This window comes from Tyto alba, unplaced genomic scaffold, assembly GCF_018691265.1.
Source record: "Tyto alba isolate M040663 unplaced genomic scaffold, T.alba_DEE_v4.0 Super-Scaffold_9, whole genome shotgun sequence".
Taxonomy (NCBI): Eukaryota; Metazoa; Chordata; class Aves; order Strigiformes; family Tytonidae; genus Tyto; species Tyto alba.
In genome coordinates this window covers 20,663,440-20,684,390 of record NW_024881330.1, presented here as the reverse complement: position 1 = coordinate 20,684,390, position 20,951 = coordinate 20,663,440, and the positions used below count along the sequence as shown (strand labels likewise).

The 20,951-nt window shown below is 36.1% G+C and overlaps 1 protein-coding gene across 8 annotated transcripts in view; it reads left to right on the top strand.

Moving 5' to 3' along the window:
• The window catches only part of OXR1 (oxidation resistance 1), a 297,516-nt gene that overhangs the window by 263,249 nt on the left and 13,316 nt on the right, over positions 1 to 20,951 (top strand). For 5 of the 8 annotated variants that reach the window (XM_042785937.1, XM_033000142.2, XM_033000138.2 and 2 more), the window contains 2 exons: positions 16,606 to 16,686; positions 20,166 to 20,291. In XM_042785937.1, coding sequence (XP_042641871.1) covers positions 16,606 to 16,686; positions 20,166 to 20,291 — 207 coding nt within the window. Of the gene's footprint in view, positions 1 to 8,033; positions 8,161 to 16,605; positions 16,687 to 20,165; positions 20,292 to 20,951 lie in introns of those variants that run through there. The other 3 variants (XM_033000143.2, XM_033000144.2, XM_042785935.1) reach the window with 3 other exon arrangements.

Below are 20,951 nucleotides of genomic sequence, written 5' to 3'. Positions count from 1 at the left end.
TACCGAGCCTTGAGTTTATAGAGGTATATTTATCATGGCACTCTTTTTTTACTTAGTGTGTATAAGTTCCAGTGCTAATGGCTTTCTTTATCTGTTAGCACAAATAATTAATACTGTTTAGAAACCTATGTGTTGATAAACAAATGCTTTCTCCAAAGCATATTCTGTACTCACATTTAAACATGGCAAGATTTGACATCAAGCTGAATGTTTCTGTTGTGCAGTGCCTTGGAAACAACTTCCATTGGTACATGATGGTCTAATTTTGTTTCGAGTTCAAGTTGTGTATATAGTAATATCTAGAGAAATTAACGATGTGGTGTTAAGGTGCTTGCTGTTAGATAGCTGCTGATGCTTTAAGATCATTTTGGTGCCAATTAGTAGCACAGACATGAAAGCACTAAGGAGCTGTCACCTGGTATTGGTAGAGGCATGGTAACACAGTATTTGAAAGCAGGGATGGGTCCTCAAGCAGTGCTAAGTAGGATTGCTCTTATGCTTGAGGAAGTTTTGAGATGAATAAAAAGGAAAAAGTGCTTGAATTCTCCTACAGTCTTCAAATCCTATTAGAGAAATGAGTTTTTAAGTAGCACAACTATTTCCTATTTCTATAAAATAACTAATAGTTTCTTGTGGCTGTGTAAAAGATTGTTTTTGTAAAAAATGTGGTGTTGGCATTACCTGTAAAGGGTAGATGCTATTCTATTGCATATATATTGTATATTAAAAAAAAACCACAACACAACAACAAAAAAAAAAAAACACAAAACAAAACCAAACCAAAACAACAAACAAACCAAAAAACCCCCACAACATATCAGTGCACAAATTATGAACTACAGTTGGTCATAGAACAACTTGAAGAAAGATTATAAGTAGTGCTGCCCAGTGTGCATTATTTTCTATAACCTTTCTTGCAGACTCTGATTTTTTTAATTCAGGAAAAAAAATCTGCACCCTTAAAAAAAAAAGGGGGGTGGGAAGTGATATCTCTGTGGTTCATCAGTCCCAGAAATTCCTATTGTCCAGTTAGTCTGCTATTGTTTTCCTAAAATGGATTATAAAACTTTGACAGGCTTGTTTCCACTGCTATTGCTATGTAACGTGTCAGGTGGCATTTCGAAATTGACTGTTGGAGGAAAAAGTCATGGAAAGCAAGTACTCATGTAAAATGTCATTAACCATATCAGGGATCTAGTATAGAGTTATATGAGGTAAATCAACTTCCTAGTGAACTTGTATGCACGTAAAGCCTGTTGATAAGATCAAATATTTTTTTACAGAAGTTGGCATGCACATATAAATAATCCGTTAAAATCTTTAGAGGATCAGTTTGTCATATCTGGGAAGGAAGGACAGCTGAAACTAATTTTCCAAGCAAGGTTTTTACAGTTTTAATAATGCTAGATACAAAGGAAATTGCTATGCTTTAACAATTTAGCACAGGGAGGAGGGCATTAGAGGGGAAACAATGGAAATGACTACTTGCATAAGAAACACTAGTGCATAAAGGAGAAATGACACAGTTGGTGCTTTTCCATGTGAGTGTTATCATAAAATTTTTGTACCTTTTGTATAACTAAAGGACTAGTTGGTCTCTTGTTGCGGGGGGAAGGAAGAGAAATTATAAAGATCAGAATACCTTAATTTGCTTATTTAATGCTTTATCTGTTGGTCTGTGAAGCTGATCGTCGAAGTTAATGACATTAATGGAACAATAAAGGGATTTGGTCTGTTGTATTCTTTTAAGTAGTTAAGTTTTTTGATAGGGAACTGGAAAACTGGAATGCTCCATTACACAGATTGTATGTGTATAAATGCACTTTTTATTTCTGTATGTAATAATGACTTATTGACATAGACAGCTAATCTAGCTTTAGATTCCATGTTCGAATCTAGAATAATCAAAAAAATCTATGTAAGGTACTTCAGCAGTTAAGTTTCTTTATTGTCATACAATATCGGAAATACAAGATTTATGTTGATGGATCAGATCTCTTGTCATCAGAGAGTATTGATGCAAACAAAAAAAAAATTTACTGAGTGTGGCCACAGCTAAATGTTTCAGAGGCATTACAGAAATGTCATCTTGAGCACTTGTGAAGGTATCAGTTAAGGAAATCAGTTCCTATTTAAACCTGAAATCTGTTAAGGAAACAGAAGCATTGATTCTTCCTTCCCCCCCACGTCCCTCCTGTCATTTGATCTTATTGCTGTTGTTCAGGATTGAGTCATACTTTGGGTCCGCATAAAACTAAATACTCACCCACAAGATATTTGAAAACAGGAAATTTCTTGTCTTAGGATTTGCAAGCTGGTCGTAAAGTAGTTGGAAGCTCATCTGTTTTGTTCCCATTAGCTTGTTGATTGTTTGGAAAATACAAAAAATGAGTTAAATTTAGGGCTGTCTAGAAGCACAAGGTGATAGATATTTGCAAGTGATTTTTCCCAGATTTAGTGGGTCATGTTCTGGATTTGCATTTCATAATCATTACCTTTGTTTTTCAAGATTATATTTCTGTAGAAAATACAGATACAATACTAATAGAAAGCAGTACTCTCGCTTGACAAACTGAATTTCAGTTGGAACTTGAGGCATGGTTTGAAAATATTTACTAGATCAAGACATTACTTGCAAATTAAATTCTGCCTTTCTGAAATGGTATTTGAGTTAGACAACACTTTAACAAAACTGAACTTTCAGAGTGTCTAGGAATTCTATTTCTGTGTATTTGTAGAAACATGAAGGTCACAAACAGTGACTGTCTCCTTGTCAGGTTACATCTGAAGATTTTTCAAGATTGACATATTGGACATAGGTGCTTGAGTTCTTTAGTGGATCTGGACTGTAACCGGAAACATTTCTTTATTAAAATGTGCATTTCCATTTCAATATGCACTGCTGTCTTAAGTTTTTGTATTCTTAATCATGTTTTTTTTTTTTCTATAAATTTGCTTCCATTCCCTACTCAACACTTCAGTTGCTTGGATGCTAGTGAAACATCTGCTTGTTGTGTCTTACATGTTAAAATGTGGTGTGATCATAATGCTGTTTGGCAAGCTGGCTAATACTGGATCAGCAGAGAGAAAAGGAAGTCTGGATAGGTTGAAGGGTTCTTGAATGAAACACGGCACACAGTGTATATAGATGCATCACATTAACCGTCCTCAAAATAAGAATATTCTTCCAATATGTTTCTGGAAACATTGTCTCTTTGTGATAGTATGTTGGATATACAAGTTACATCATCATTTGATTTTTACAACATGCATTATCTGTTAAGAAATTGGATGTGTCGCTATGCAAGTGTTGCTGTGCATTAATGAGCATGTTTAGAAGGCTTTGCTCTTGTACCACAGGATGTGTATTGAATTTCAGCAGTCATGCTCAGAATACTCAGAAATGTTTCTATTTCAGTAATTTTTGTTATTGAAGAAAGAGACTGTCCATTAACATAATGAAGTTCCCTTTGTAGAGACGGGTAACTTCCATTCTTGCTTTTGCAATTAACTTGAGCAAATATTGTACACCTTCAACTTCATGCATGGGATATTCCTTGCTTTGCTCTAATTTCTCTACTTAATCTATTTGGAATCTATTTATTACTTGTAAATGGAAATTTTGATGTTTTCGTTACTTGGAGCTGTCCTGTAGTTGAAATCATGAGTGTGAAATTGTAATTGATGGTTATTTCATGTATCGTAAGAGAGAGAACTGGTGCACTCCCTCTGCTAAGAGTTGAAGCTTGTGCTAAAGAGATTGTGCTTTTGATACTCTCAATGGCTTATAATGTACCTTTGAAAATCCTGAAGAAAATTTTGTGGATGAAAAAATGTTGCTTTTTTTCCCCCTTCTACTAAGCTGCTGAAAGGAAACCAGTGATGACTTCTCAAACCATACTTTCTTTCTTATGGAAACATTATCAACCAAGTAAGAACCTGGGCTAGTCCTACTGGATACCACAGGATGTGACTTTTGTACTGCATTAATGTGTTCCTTGTAGTGGTAAAGGGGGAAGGAATGAGATGTCAGTTAGCTGTAATCCCACATTGGCTTCACCTGCAACAGCTTTTACAAAGGTAAAAGTAGTAGTTTTGCATAGGAGTCAGTATCTGATTTTTATTCTCTTATATTTTAACTGCATTCTAACTTCATTATTCTTGAACTTGTCACTCTTCTTAGTCATCTGAAAGGCTTTTTGTACCACATAGAACTTGTCTGCCTCTTACGAAACATAAAACAGACTTTTGTATGCCTTATAATCAAAATATTGAACTGCCTTTCAGCCAGTGGGATTCCTTCCAAAGATGACCATTTAGATGTCCCGAGCATCTAAATTAGGTGTCTTCCTAACTTTGAAGTTCTTTACAACTTCTATTTAAAAACTATAATACGAGGAGTAAACACACAGGATATACATCTCTTATCAGAGCTGTAAAATGATACTATAAATTTAAAAATATTGTAAGACTCTAGAATTATAAAGTCTGTTAGAGTTGTTTTCTGTCATACTATATTAATATGTGGTGAAACTACACTATTTTAAACACTACTTGAGACAGCTTTCGATTTTTTTGTTTTGGGCTTTCTGGTGATGGGAGTTTTTATTATAATCTGTGAAACATGCCTGTTAGATGTAACTAAATAGAAATCTCATATCTTTAAAAGCACATTCTAACAAGTAGATAGGCTACTGAAAGTGGAACTAATGTCATTGCATATTGATTTGTTTGTTCCCAGGCAAACCAATACAACAGCATAAAAACAAGCTTTCTTTTTGTCAGTCAAAAATGCAAACGACCTATGAATTGTACCGAGGCACTCAAGTTATACATTCTGGTTACTGTGATTTATGTCTTGCTCAATTTTCAGGGATGCTTCTGCAGTTGGAGTATTAAATTCTAAGAATAATCTTATTTTATACACATATGCCTCATATATAATCTTCTCAGGAGATAGTTATCTTCAGTGTACTACACTTGCGACTTCATCATAAAACCTGGTCACCTACACAGCCACTTCATGTGGAATCAACAGCAAATTCCAAATAAACTGAGTAATCATTCCCAACCCCCCATGCCAGTATCTCTCAGGGCTAACCTCCCTCCCCTAAGAGGGAAGGAGCAGGGAAACTGTGTTACTTTTAACTAATGTAATATTGTTCAAAAAGCATATATGTTAAATATAGGGATTGTAGAATTCAACATCACTACTTTTCTGTCACTGTGGTATTAGGACATTGTGTTAGCTACTAGGTAAAATGGAATAACGTCATATAATCAAACTGCAAAGATGTTCTTTTACACCCAGCATACAGTCTTCTACTGAAGTTTAGAGTTAATGTACTTATTATCCTGTTTCTAGGTTATGAGATTTTGTCATCTGATGACTTTAACTCGGGTATGGCAAAAGGTGTAAAGTGGATAATTGATTTGGAGTGGAAATAAGACATTTCATTTGTACTTGTATTTGTTGGCACTCTCCTTTTTCTCTGCTTCTACTCTGATACTTTTTAAAACAGATTAGTTTATTAGAAAAACAACATAGTGAATAACAGTTACTCAAGTCCTGTGGTCTTCTGTCTTGAACATTGATTGTGTAGAGATATTTAGCTTGGTTACAAACTAACAATGACAATAACAAGATTATCATTCAGTGTAATTAAATACAATTTTGGTTTGCTCTGTCTAGGTAGCAAATAGGTGGATGCTCTTAAGTGTTTGCTGCTGTTCTGCACAGATGTTGGGTCTGAGCTGTTACTCCTCTCTAGAACCTTTTTAATTAATATATGCCTTGCCATAAAAGTTTTTAATTAGCAACCAGATATGAGGTTCTGATTCAAATTAACAGATCAGTAGTAAAACCGACAAATACACAAAAGAATAAAAGGGCAGTTTAATTAAGGGATGCTCCTGGGGTCAAGCTTCTTGTGTGGGCTTTTTCTCTGGCAAATAGAAATCTTCCAGCAATTTAGAAAAAAGGCTGTTAAATGGCTGGGGTGGAGGTCAGTCACAAGAGAAAGCTTTTGCCACTTTTATGACTGCACAGTTTCAGGATGATGCTCAGGGTCTCCTGACCTGCTTTCCACCAGCCCTCCCCCCCGCCACCCAGCAGATGCTCCCAGCCAACTGCTGGGAGCTGCTGCTACTAGAGTACTGAACATCAAAACAGACTGGCAGGAGGTCTGAGGGAGAGAGTTACAAGTGCATTTATTCCCATTAAATTTTGCAACTGTGAGCAAAAAAGTGAGTTTCAGATCTAACAAAGAAGATTATTGCTGTTTTGTCTTTTTAAGCACGCTTTTAAAATCTTTTTGAGAAGCTCTGTGAGGAGCCAGTTTTATTTAGAGAGAAGCTAAAAACTTTCAAGCAAGTTCTTTGACTTGTTTAAGAGTAAATGTTCTAGAATAAAAAAATGTGCGATAGCTCACATTCTTTTCTTCCTCCCCTGGTTTTGGAGAAACAGTGTGTTGGCTAGTGTTGGGGAGAAATTTGTTTTTTCTGATGGTGGAAAACATCAGAGGGGGGGAAAAGACTGCTAAAATAGACTGTGGAGGAGTTAGTTGTGCTTTTGCTTTTTGGCTTAGAAGTCTTTTGTCAAGAGATAGTTTGGGATAGTTTTGCTGCATACTCTCAATTCCTTTATGATTTGCCAGACTTGGGGGGACAAGGAGAGGGGGAGAGGGAAGAGGCTGTAGCTTGTATTTTATTTTTTTGTATTGATTGTAATTGTCTTATTTGAAAGCTTTTTAAGGCTGTCCATTTTTTATTCTTGTTTTACTTCAGTATGAGCTTGCTTATTATTTAAAAATAAATAAATAAATTGGTATATGTTTTATTGTTTGAATCTTATGCTAGATACACAGTCAAATGATATATTATTGTATATTTGAGTTTCCTAAATGCCAGCTTTCAATGTCCCAGTGATAAAATTATTCTTATTCACAACCTTAATTCTCATAAGTCGGAACAAATTTATTTTTAGAGTTACCAGCTCCTGAGAAAATGTTTTTCTTTTCAGTAAAACCTTTATCCATCTGAATAGTGTTGGCTTAAATACTAATGCAAGGTGAGGTGTTGCAGTGCAGTCTGCAGTATAGTTAAGTACAAGTTCTGGTACTAGTTTTCTCTGCTTTGGTCATCTTGGCTTTTAGATCACAGTGCAACAAACAGCATGAGTGAGCAATGTTTTAATGTTGTTGTGATGCTGTCCGCTGCTGCCCTATTTAATAGTTTTACCCAGGACTTAAGAGCACTGAGTGTTTTTGGAGGAGGGAGGGGAAAACACATAAAAGTCTCCAAGTGGTACTACAAGGACAATCTCAAAAGGTTGCTGTGTGTATTACTGTTGTGCATGCATGTTTAAATAAACATCCTTCCTTAAGGAAAAAAAAATGATTCCAGAAAAACTTTATTGCTGGGACTAGCATTCAACCCATACAGTGAGTTTAGCTTACAGACAGAAGGATTCATTTTCTTCTTGTAGCCTACAAAACTGAAAATGCTGTGAGGCTAACAGCTCCTGAATGCTTTAAAAACTTTTAAAAAATAATATTTTTGAAAAAGCTTCACTGACCACTTTAACTGGTACTATACTCTAACAAACAACTGTCAAGGTTTATATGCAGTTGTAAACATATGTAAAACAAACTTATTTTAATATTGAGTGCAAATTTGTTACCATTAGAACTTGCTTATGAACAATTACAGTGTAACAGAGCATTGCAAGCATTTTGGGGGGGGGATTTTTTTTGTATTCTTCAGTATTGGATAAGAAAAATTAAGTTGTTCTGTATCTTTAAATATTTTAGCCTTTTTAACAAACTAGTGTTCTGCAACCACACTTGAATACAGGAAACCTTCCTCCTTCTGTACCAATACATCCCCCTACTGTACACTCGCTCATTTGTTCCCTGCCACGTCAGTCAAATGTGTGGATCTAGCAAACTATCCTGTCACCATCGTGGGGCTCTGCCTGTGCCTGGAACTGACAGCAGGTACAGAGAATGCTTTCAAACAGCCTTGAATAATATTTTCTTTTTTTTTTTTTTTTTTTACTTTCTTTTTTAGTCTCAGTTTATTTTTAGAAGGGAAATGTCTCGTCTCTGGTATGGGAAGAAGGGAAGAAAGCACCAGCCACTTAATCATAAATATGCTCTGGTAATTTTCAGTGTAGTATGTTCATTTTTGTTATTGCGTTCTTGTAATGTTGTGGTGCAAAGACAGTTTCTGGAAGTTTAAGTTTTGAATGTGTAAACAGGATGATAAGTCACAAATTTTCATTACTTCTAGGTACATAACATAATTGCTGGTATTCCACTGGCATTAGATAAGAGAAACTACTTTGAGCATTAAGGGGTTCAGCAGTTTTAGGGTAGTGGTTTTTTTATTTTCTTTTTTCCTTAGGAGTAATGCATTTTTTTCAACAAAAATGTGATTTATAGCTAAACATTGTGAACAATAGGTTTGCATTGGCATTTAATTAGAAAAATGTAAATCGCTTGAGTTACCATTTGATTATACCTTCTCAGAAGTCATTCAACCATATGAAGGTCTGATAATAACACTTTTGAATTGATAGAGATGAGTTATGCTGTAGTCCCACTCGCATTTACAATGAAGGGAAGGACAAATACCACTGTTTTTACAGTTTTATTAGATCTGTGAAAGTAACTGTAGTGTCTTTTCAGTGTTGTTTTTCCCAAAAAGACTTAAATTTACAGTAGTATGTAAAGGAAATGGTTCTTAGTGAGACTTGCAAAACAGTAACATCTTGGGGATAGGGAGGAAGTGATCTTGACAATATACTTGTGCTTTTACCAGATGGTAGATCTGGAAGATATTTTTCATGCAGAATCTGCCTGCAACAGGCTTTTTACAGTCTTTTCAAGTTACAGATGTCTGGGTTTTGGTGCATATTTCTTTCAGAGACGCTGTTTACTTGGTTTTTATTTTGATCTTTATTTGTAGCCAGGTTACTTACAGAATATGAAATTGTCATGTGACAACAACTGGTTCTGTAAATGTGTGTTCCTAACTAACAAAATATTTTTTAAATGATAGGCTCTTAATTTTCATCTGTGCCAGTTGAATGTAGAATGGAGATGTAATTCCTAAATTAACTCAAATGTAATTTGAGCATACCCTGTAGCAGTGTAAAATGTATCAGAAGTTTGCCAAGAATGTGTTCTTTAACATAGTCCAACTATGCTAATAAAAGCTATAGTTATCAGTTCTTAAGGAAAGGTTGAGCTGAAGAAGACTATGGGAATCTTCTTTGCTGTGAGATAGGTAGAGAACAGGTTATTTGAATGTGTAAAACATGTCAAATGAGAAAAGGGTATAGAAATATCTACAGATGGGAGTATTTTTAAAATGTTGCTATGTCGACAAGACGTGGTCTATTCTTGATTTTTTTTTTTTTCTCAATGAATGATAACGCTAACGTGCAATGGTAACCTTACAGAAAAGAGGGAAGAAGTATTGTTACTGTTACTTCTGTGTTATACAAGACAAAGTGGGAAGCATATTAAAGAGACTGGCAACATATATGAAGTACAAGTTTTTGACTAAATGCTTCATTAGTGGTTCTGAAATTTGGATGAAAACCCATTTGACATAATATAATAGATGGACCAAATGGGGTGCTATAATAAAACATTATAGTATATATAACCTATCTAGATAAACATTATAATAAAGAACGCTTGCTTGAAGCAACTAAATTGTCCTGGACTATTTACCTGAAAGGCCTTTTTTATTTTCATGGTGATAAAGTAAATTTGGACTGAGCATTGTAGGGATTCAATACTTTCCCAGGAAAAGAGATCAAATTTTGGTGACTAACCAATGCATTATGCTCTCCCTTCAAAAAGTAATGTTGGCTTCCCACTTTTTTAGTAAATCTGTTCGGTATTTACTGTGTCTATTTATTGTACTGCAACACAAGAGATGCCAGTAAGTTTCTAGAATGTCAAAAATGCAGGCAACCGTTCTTTCTGCCAAAGCATTTTAGACAAAAGACATTAGACAATGCAGGAGAACAAAAAGTGGATTGCCTTCTTTGGGGGTGCTTGTTGGAATGCTTTGCAGAGCTTCCATAGACAGCGTAGCCAAAGAGGACAAAACCAGTGAAAACTTATCTTTGCATTTTATATTCTTACGATATTATACAAAGGGAATTAAAGTAGTGTTGATTTTAATCGCTTGAATGATTTGAGACTTGCACAATTTCTGAGGTTCTCAGAAATAGTTGGTAAGCTAATGGTTGTCGTTCTTTGGCTATTATGGAGATATAATAATAGGGGCTTACATGTGAAAGATGAGATTTTAGTGCTTCATCCCCGTGAATGTCAGAACTGCAAGTTTGCATCAATCCAATAATACTGCTACAAAGACCTTTTTAAATTCAGCTTTATATACTAAGTTCTGGTTTATAGTAGTAGAGTGAACTAATGATCTGAGTCTCTTTAAAATTAAAAAAGCAGAATGAAATTTTAAAAAGCAGAGTGCAGTCCAGTACTTTCTTACACTGATCACTAAGCCTAGAACCTTTCCTTAATGACAGATATTTGCAGTACCCACTGTCTTAAATAATTAAGGGGTTTGTGCATCATACCTCGACTAGGTCTTCCATTTAATTATTAGGTCTTGCATTGTTTCCATTTTTTTATAATTGTGAAATATTAAGCCCCACTACAAATGCAGTCAAAGTACAGTAGCAGATGAACGTTTGAAAAGGTTAATTACAAGTTGAAAGAAAAGAAATGAGTAATGGAGGCTTATATTTTCTCTGTACGTTTTTAATGGTCTCTGCAATCTGAAGTTGATCCTTAGTTGATCCTTTTCTTATTATATTAAGAGATAAACATTTCCATAGTGGGCTGTGATTCAGTTAACTACTTCTAAGTGTGTGTAGAACTTTCTTGTCATACCTGAGAGGATCTCTGCATGGCACTGCCAGCACTGAGATGTAACTTTGCACAGCCTGCCTTCTGGAGTGGCAGCCAGGTGGGTGCTGTAGTTTCAGCAACCAAACCTCTGGTTTATCTGCTTGCTAGTGCTAAAACCTTTATTAACTAGTTTTGCAAGAGAGCTGGGTTTTACTGGTAATGCTGCTACAGATATTTTCTTTTCTTTGGACAAAATGAGTCAAGTTGCCTGACTTGCTTCTTAAAGAAAGTAATTTTCATAAGTCTAATTATTTGTTCTTTGCACAAGCATCCTAAAGTTTGTTTAATGTTAAATTTGGTTCTCTTGTTGGCATTATCATATCTCTCAAATTAGTGATTTCTCATATCTTGAAAAAATAGCTTGTTATGAAGGTTTCCAGTCTTGGTGTAACACTTTATGTGTGTTGCAAGCTTTGATTACTTTGTTCTTGAGTCCATTTGTTAACTCTGGTTATTGCAGATATTTTAATTTATGTTCAGTATATGTTAATTACAGCTTGGTAGAGTTGCTGTGAGCTTAGAGCACTTTGTGGTAGATACTTAACAATCCATCCTTCAAAGCCATGGGGACAATACTTGTCATAGGGAGAATGTTGCTGTCATGTAATGCACTCAGCTCTTCTGTCCCTGCTCTGGAAAACACCTTGGTGTGCAGAACAGTTCTAAGGTGGACAGTTTTAAAGGTACTGAAATAGAGAAAGAATGACTGTGCCAGCCAATTCAGAGGACTGCTGTGATTCTCCATTCCCTCTCCTCTGCTTAAAATGGCTAGCTCTTGTACTTTCCCTCCCTTGTCACCAGGAGAGTGACAGGGAGCTGAATTGTCTGAAAACCACACTAGGCAGAAAATGGTTAGTTTTGCAGCCACACTCATTAAAAATTAATAAAATTAAATTAGTCATAGGTTTGTTTTTTTTTTTTTTCAGAATGATACCTTATAACTGTTTATCTAATGAGCTAAACCCTGTGTATTAATGCATTATTGTAATGTAATCAGTGTGTTGCAAATAATCGTATTTGTGATGGAGAAGACTGCATCTTCAATATTGCTTTCTCTCAAGCAGTGTTTAACATTTGGGAGGAAACTACATTGTCTGAAAAATGTTAGTGTTTTCTCTTAAAATATTACTTATGGCATCGAGTTCACAAATGCACCTCTTACTTTCATTGGAAGATATTTACGGCCTTTAGAATGGGTTTGGTCCTTTCTCCTCCCTCCCCACTTACTGATCAATTAGAGATGCACTGATATTTTGGAGTAACTTTGTAAATGGCCTGATAAAATTAAATTGGCATTTATTTTTTCAATTAGATATCCTGGAACTCTAAGGGTTTTTTGACTCAAGAAATAATGCTCATGAAGCTTACAGTTCACTGGATTTTACACAGATGTATTAAAATTCAAAGTAAAATTATTCAGCTTTCATTCTCTTAATATTTGGGGGTTTTATTACATATTCACAGTTAATCATGAGGTAATAAATAACTTACTTTGAAGACAACCAGTTATACCGTTATGCTTTCTCCACTCTTATCTTTAAAAGCACTGTTCAGCTCTGATAAGACCCTCCCTTTCTCAAAGGAGACAGTTTCAGCTATTTGTTGACTCTGAAAGTTTAGCTGTACTTGGTTTGAGAGCAGCAATTACACCACCCTCTTAGCAAGCATTCATTAGGTGCTTGTGTGTTGGTCACTTGCGGTTTTATTGAACTGACAGAGGAATGCCTCTGGTGTAAGCAGTTTTCATGTTTACAGCTGCGTATAGCAGATTGATGTGACCAGTAGCTGGAAGGGCTGATGTGTCACCGTCTGCATGGCAAACTGTCCTTCATGGGCATTCAAATAATTGTAACTGCGTTTTCATGTGTATTGTTGAAGGCCAAAAAAAGTTCCATGTTAGGAATTTTTATTTCTGTTTTGCTCCCTGCATATGCCAGCATAGTTTATGAGAGTTAGGTACTCTGACATACTTTCAGAAAAACAAGGTTTAGAAGCATGAGTTTCTCCAAAAGGAGAATCCTAAACCTCTTGACTTGGTTGAATCACGCAAACCCTGGATTTGACTTACTGCATTAAATATTAAAAATGCTGTGTGTTCTGCTAAGTGGTTAACTCACACATACATGATGTGGAAATTCAGTCTGAAAGGCATTCGCACTACAAGCGTCATATGAGTCATCCTATGTTTTCTCATCTATGTAGCTATTATGAATAGAGCAGGTAGTATTAGATCTCTAAGGATATATCCCATGCCATTTCAAACTTGATTAGCCCTTGGAATTGTCCTGTTGTAGATTGTTCCAAGTCTCTAAGCAGAATCACTTTTGCCCTGAAGCACGCTGATCTGGCTATACACATTATTCATTTCAGTCTATTCCAGCCAGTGCCCAGATTAACCATAAGAGGTTTAGCTGTTCTTCTCTCTTCCTGCATTCTTTTTGAAGCAGAAAATAACTAGAGAGAGAACAGAAGGTCCTTCAGGAACACTTTGTGATCCTCAAAAGGTAGCTTTGGGTATCAAAGAAACTGGATGTTGCTATGGCATACTGAAGAAAGCGCAGTAAATAAAGCACAGAACAAACTCGTATAGGTAGGCCTGCAATTTAATCCTGGGCAGAAAATCACTACAATTTAAGGTGATTTGGCAGTTTTTGTGTAAGGACATAGACTGCATTGGAATTTGGAAAACCTTGTCCTATACCTTAAGGACTTAAATGTAAGAATTTGTCCAGGTTGGCTCAGGACCTTTCTCAGTCAAACTTTGCAAGCCTTCAAGGGTGGAGATTCTGCAGCCTGCCTGGGAAGCCTGTTCCAGTCCTTAACCGTCAATGACATCAACCCTTTAAGCCCAGTGGTTCAGCCAGTTTTTCAGCCTTGTTCTTCACTCATTTGATACATAAGTGATTTGATTGCAAGGCTACTATAGGACAGAATCAAAAGCCTCGGTGAAATAAATGTCATCCACTGCTACCTGCCCCAAAATGAAAGAATTTTATTACAAAGAAATATTTTGCTACTGAAAACCACAGTCCAGTATGATGTATACAAAACTGCATTTGTCTTTCATGAATGAAAGACCTTGTTTCGCATGTATTTCTAATACTGTGTGAAAAATTAATGAAGTTCTGTGTTTAAGAATGGAAGTTCAAAGTGGAACTTTGTAGCTCCTGGGTGATCAGAAGACAGCTGATGTAAGGGGGGTGGGGGTGGGGAGGGAAGTAAATCATTAGTTTATTTATCTTGATGAAACAGAATAGATTAATATGACTACAAGGAAAGACAATTAAATCTTGCTGGAAAAGGAAACAGCATAAGCAGACTATATATTAAACCACGTTATAAAACGGAATAACCTTCTTACTAGTGATAGTACTAACCTTTCAAAACAGCCCTCTCAAGCCTTGCAGGGGCAAAATGCTAGTTGTTTTCAAGATACATCTTGATCAGTTCCTGAATGAAGTCGTAGAACGTAGTTGCCAGTAGGCTTAGACATACATGACTTCATGATTAAATGAGCTACAGAATCCTGAGGTACATAATCGTGTCCACTGTAAAGCAAAAATAAAGCATGTTGACCTAAACTGTAAGCATTTTATAGAAGGTCAGGTACAATAGCTGAACTGTTGAGGTATCTTAATGTACTTATTTAAAGCCTACCTCAGTGAATAACCTTGAGACAGTTTGTTTTGTGGTTTATTCACAGAATTTAGTATGGACTGTATACTTAAAATAAACACTGGGTTTGAGAGGGTGGATTCCTTAATTTTCATGTTGATAGCTTGACATTCTGTGACATGCTATTTATGATGTTTGTGATTGCATATCAATGGTCTGCCACTATGCAGGCTTTTCTTCACAAAACAGATGTAATGTGACAGTGTGCAACAAGTTCAGAATGCCAAGGTGTTATTACTGTGTACATAATTGGATAAGTATGCATGTTTCTCTCAGGTAAGAAATTTATCAAAGTACCTTGTGCACACTGTTCTGAGGATGCTGGCCCCTCCATGGCTTATGAAAAGTTGTGTCAGATCTTGATCACTGAGCAAAAGGGTTGCTCAGCAATTCCCAGGTGTAGAGTGGTGAGAGGGCACACATTTGACAGGTTGTTGGCAAGATGGCATTGCCTGTAGAATTGTCTGCATTCCAGTATGTGAAACAGCAACTATATAATCGTGTTGAGGATGATATGATTTTTATTTTTTTTTTTTAAGAACCTCCTTAGTTAACCACACATTTGTGGCCCACTGTAAGTTAACTACTGTCTCTCATCCTATAGGAGCTGAGCTTAAGAAGCAACAAGGCTAAAGGGTCCTCACATTATTGCTTTTCAGGATTATATTCATAAGATGGTAGTGTGAACAATGTACCTTGCAATGAACTGTCACAGCAAATAAAAGGATAAAACTACAACATTACTTATATGCTTGAGTGGCATACTGTTAAAGCTTTGCATATACCTACTTGACTGAGAATGCACAAACCAATACAATTTACAACAATTTTCTTGATACTTTTTAAGTGAACAGTAAAAAATCATGGAAATAAATTGAGTGCTAGTAGTTACTGATTATTCAGTAATAAAACTGGATGTCACAAGTATTCCTTTCTCCTTGCCTTGCAGTTGCATGGTGTAGAGTGAACCATCGCTGCTCAAGAGCCAGTCATGCATGACTGTGGGCTCTGTACTCAGGACAGTGGCGAGTATCTGGCCAAACTCCTTGTAGTAGGGGCAGGTAGATGGGGAGCTGCTGGACTTGTGGTTATCTTCCTTTGCGCTGTGGTAGGCTCTGGAAGTTTTTAATACACTCTTACTACATGGGACATCCATTTAACCTCTCCACCAGCTGTTTTAAGATGCTTTCATACAAATGATGATTTTGAGTTATTCTCAAAATCACATTATTTGCTGTAGTTACATCAAAATGACTGTTATAGTCCTTTAGCCGGCTTGTTGCACCAGAGCGGCATGTTCTAGAGCTTTCTGACTAAAGGCTTTCTGGCTGTATACCTCCCACCAAAATGGAGGTGCCATTTGGAGTGAATGTGTTGACAGATGAGCAGCTCCTGAAGCTTTGGAGGTGAATAGAAAGTCCAGAATAAAGATACTGTGAGGTGGTATTGGGGAGTTATTAAACTTTAGTCCTGCTACCTTGTCTTTAACTATCTTCACTGCCAGATAGAAGAGTCAGAACCTACTGAGAAGCCTGAGGTTTGCATCTATTCTTATCCAGGAAAGCAAACCAGGTTCACAGGATTCATTAATCTAGGTGTAAAAAGTGTTTGAGAGGACTTTGGGCTGAAGAGTTTGGATTAAGGCCTGCAACTCATAATGATTTCTGATTTAGCACCCTAATACTGGTAACTTTATGTGTTCCTATATCAGTTCTATATTCATCCTAGAGCAGTGAGATATATCTGACTGCTGGTGCCATTAGTGTTTAATTTGTAATTTTGCTGTGTCTACTCATACGTCTAAAATCACCTACACATGCATTGTCCTTGTAGAAACAAACACCTTTTAGCACTTCTAGATTGTTATCATTGCACATTTCCCCTCCATTACTCTCCTCCATTTTTTTTTTTCTTTCGTGCCTTTTTACTTTTCTTCAACTGTCAGTGGAATTATTGTCTTCCTGTCTTCCATATTCAGGTAGTGTCAGTGGCTGAGTATCACCGCAGGATCGATGCTCTAAATAGCGAAGAACTGCGCACACTCTGCAGACGTCTCCAGGTGCCCTCTTCAGTAGTTTAAACCCCATCTCCAGATACTAAAACATCTTTCTTTGTAGTGTGTTTTGATCAGGGCAAGTCCCACACTCAGTGGGTTTGTCTTGTCTACAGCACTACAAGGAGCCAGCAGAAAATTCCTTTGTTTTGGATGTATTTAATTGTGCAATACTATGATTGAATTAGTAATTTTATGATGGAATTATTACTTCCAACTTGTTCGAACAGGAATTTTCTGTCAGAATTTTAAAATTTGTTCTCAGTACTGCTTACCTTTGAGTGATGTGTTTTAACTTCCACTCTAGACTCGTGTGTTGTGTTAGATAGAAGCTTTCCTAAAAAGAATGCAAATCAGGTGAAGAATCCAAAACCTTGTTGCATGGGTGTTTAATTTTATATAGGAATCTTTTCAAGAATCTCACAGTACTTGGCAAGTATGAAGCTTCACACCTTCTATGGAATAGGTAAGTATTTTTCCAGTTATGCAAGCAGGTAACTGAGGCAGTTTGACACAGTGAAGGTCATACATGTGGAGCTGGTAATGGAACTGTCTGTTTCGAAAACAGTACTTTGGTTCAGATTTTTGGAGGTTTACTGCTGCAGACTTAAACTGATACTTGCAGTCTCTACAGGTGTTCCTTAGTTCTTTGACAATTATAAAATTGTAACCTGCTGTGTATATCATAAATAACTTACTGATGGAGAGCATAGCTTAGAACTCTTTAGAAGCATTGAGTATTTTGTTTTCCTGTAGTGATTGGCTGCTGAAACTAAAAAATTTCAGTTCTGTTTTTTTTTTAATTTGATCTTGGCTTTTTTTTTCACTTATTATGTAATCACACGTAAGAAAGTATTTTCTTAGCTCTTCTGTCTATTTCATAATCAGTAATTAATTGCTTTGAAATGTTTTGTAAGTAGTACAGTTACATAAACCAATAATGAGAGTGAACCCCAAAGCTGCAGTTCTACTTCTATGGGAAAAATCAGAAATTTTGCAACCCAAAATTTCATTCCCACTGGAGAACAAAACAATTCTGGCTTTGGCAAGTGGTGGCTGAGAATCCTTGCATTAATATCCTGGAAGTGCAAGAGTTCTTTCCAGATACCTTTCACCTGGAATGCCCAAACTCAAGGTTTAGTCGGACTTGAAAAATCTGATGTGATGGGCTGGAACTTATAAACTCTCTGCTCTGGGGCTGTTTAAGCATGTGTGGTGTAAACTGCATGGCAGTTACTAACTTCAGAAGCCCCTGGAATCTGACTACAGGTCAGTCAAAGTTTAGTGGGAAATAAATTTGCAAGCTTTGAAACTACACGGTGTTCTGTCAAACAGATACCTCTGAACAGACACATGTCTCTGTCCACTTCTACAAAGCAATGTTCTTCTTAGAAGAAAGTTGCTTTACTGTAATAATAATAATTTTTAAAAGGCAAAAAGTTCAACTAACAAGAAAAAAAAAACAAACAAAAGCAAACAAACAAAAAAAAACAAAACAAAACAAAAAAACCACAACCCCCTCCCACCAATCCAAATTATTAGCATTTTGCACGGTGCACTTTAATCAGAATTAAAGAATACCAAAAGGAATAAGCTTTCTGCTGTAGACTTGAACAATGCTGAACTTTAGTGGAGTTGAAGCAGTAGTATATGATGGATGAAAGGCATTTAAGGTGGAAAAGAGTTAGGTTACCAAGTAAAATAGATAGCATAAATATTATATATATATATATAGAGAGAGAGAGAGATAGCATAAATATTAGATAGATAGATAGATAGATAGCATAAGTATAATGCACTCTGTAGGTCATCTTTTTGTACATGAAGTTGTGTGGATAAATGCATATTTATTTTTGTTGTAATATGGAAATTGGTGCATAGTTTCCATTGGAAGTGTTTATTAACTTCCATTGAAAAATTGAAGGCTTGAGCTTTTTGCTTGTTTGATACTTTCTTTAAGCATACCTTTTATTGAGTTAAGAATTAATACTATAATTAAGTTATTGTATGAACATACTTTGATATTTCAAATTTATAAGCCTATTTTTAAGTAGCAGGAGTTTGTGATAGTAACTTTTTTCATAATTCTGAAGGGAGAAGAAAGGGATATCTGGTGTGGTTTTGGCTCAGGTGGCTGTATTTGTTTAAATAGTCTCACCTGTATTTCAGTTTTGATTTAGTATTTCTTTTGTTAACTAAGAAATCTCTCTTTGCAAAACCTTGGCAAAGTTTATCACGCTGGTATGTGAAGTACCATAGTTATATCCTGTATGTTTAGAATATGAGGTATGTGGCGAACACTGGTTATTATTCTGGAGTTGGCAGGTGTTTTTGGTAGTTATTTTCCTGAATTTCTCAGGATTCAGGCTTTAAATAATTTGGACAGTGACTTTCAGTGAAGCTTGGTTCAGGCTGAGAAATTCAGATGCACTCGTTCTCGTTAAGATTTTGTTCTTTAGCAAATCTTTCAACGTTTTAATAAGTCTTGCTGCAGTGTCTTAAGTTACAGACTTCCTTCCTTCACTTTTTACTACTCTGTCAGATTTCACTGTCCCCATGGCAGGTTTTAACTGTCCCTGCAGCAAGATTTATAGAAGGAAACCTGTTTGCATCTCAGCTAGTCTAGTTCTCGACACATGGCACTTTAGCTTGAAAGTGCTGATGGCTGTGGAGTGGGGTAAGCAGCTGTCATGAACTGTCATATCTGATGAGGAGTTTTGTGGCCTTCTGCCACATTCACTAAATGGTGATTTGCAACAACTCAATAGGGTACACGTATGGTGTAGTTATTTTAAACTACTACAGGTTCTTCATGCATAGTGTGTCTTTGCCAGACCCCAGAGCTCACTATGTAGCATAAATATTATTGCTGCTTTTCCCTCCCCACCCTCTCAGTTCTTTCTTCTGTGGTTCCCCTAAGTATTCCAGCAGATCAGCTTATGGAACAGCAATCTTCTTAGGGCTCCATTCAGATGCTTTGTTCAAAATACTTGACAGCAACCTTTCCACGTGTTTGCTGCATATCTGAAAACTTTCACAAGTAGTCTAAAAGAGTGTTGATTCAGAAACTACTCAGAAATGTCCATGTTGAAGTTTCAGTTCCTTTTCCATCAGGGTTTTTTAATCGCATTTAATGTAAATGCTATGTTAGTATTAAAATACAAGCACTGTGTAAGCTGACCTCTGAAAAGCATTTGAAGGCCTTCAGCTGTGAATGAGGACTCTTCTTGGTTTCTTTTTTTTAGCATAAAACCATAGGTTTCTTCTGAGTAGATGTTTAATTTATTGTTTGTATATAGTTAAGTACTGGATTGTTATTGGAAGCATTGGAAATCTTGGTCAGATCAGATTGATCAAATGGATTTATTAACTTTTGAAGGAGTTGCATAACTAAATCAGTAACTGCATGATTTCAAACCTGCAAAGTTCATCTTCCTTGGTAATAGATTTGAGAATACTTATTTTCTTGTTGTTCCTTTTTGTAGATAACAACAAGAGAAGATATCAATTCAAAACAGGCAACAAATATCAAAACAGACCTGGAGCCTGAAGCATTCCGGCCAAATCTTAGCGATCCCAGTGAATTACTACAGCCAGAACAAATTGAAAAGGTATTAACTTGTGTATGACATTTTTTTAGTATTGTACATTAATATATCACAAATGCTATGGTCATAGTGTAAAACACAACAATAGGAACACCTTCTATGATATTAAATGCATAAGCACAACACAACTGATAGCTAAAATGTAGCTTTCTTCTTATCATAACTTTCAATGCACCATGACAACACTAGTCTGTGTATTTACCCTTATTTCATTCTTCCTTGGAAACAGATTGGCTTTCACTTCAGTTCTTGCTGTCCAGTCCAAAGTCATCTCATTAAATGTGTGTGTTTTGAAGATTTGGATCAAGGCCAATTTGCATTTGAAGGAACAGGAAAGCAAGCATCCTTTACCCTTGAGCTTGTTACCTGTTGACATAAGTGATCTAGTTCCGCAGTACTAAGACATAGTATTGTTATGCAAGAATAACTTCGTGGTTTTATTATCTTCAGATAAACCTTTTGGAGACTTACCAAACACATGTTCTTCAGTTGGTAAATTGTTATTCTCCTGCAGGTCACTGGTAGAGCTAGGAAAAGAAACCTGCTTGAGAGACAGGGGTAGAAAATATACAGGTGAAACTTCATGGTTGGTCTGAAGTTTTAAACTAGCTTTTAAGGCTTCTTGTAGTAGTTCAGAAGAACGTAATCAGCTTTCATTTACAC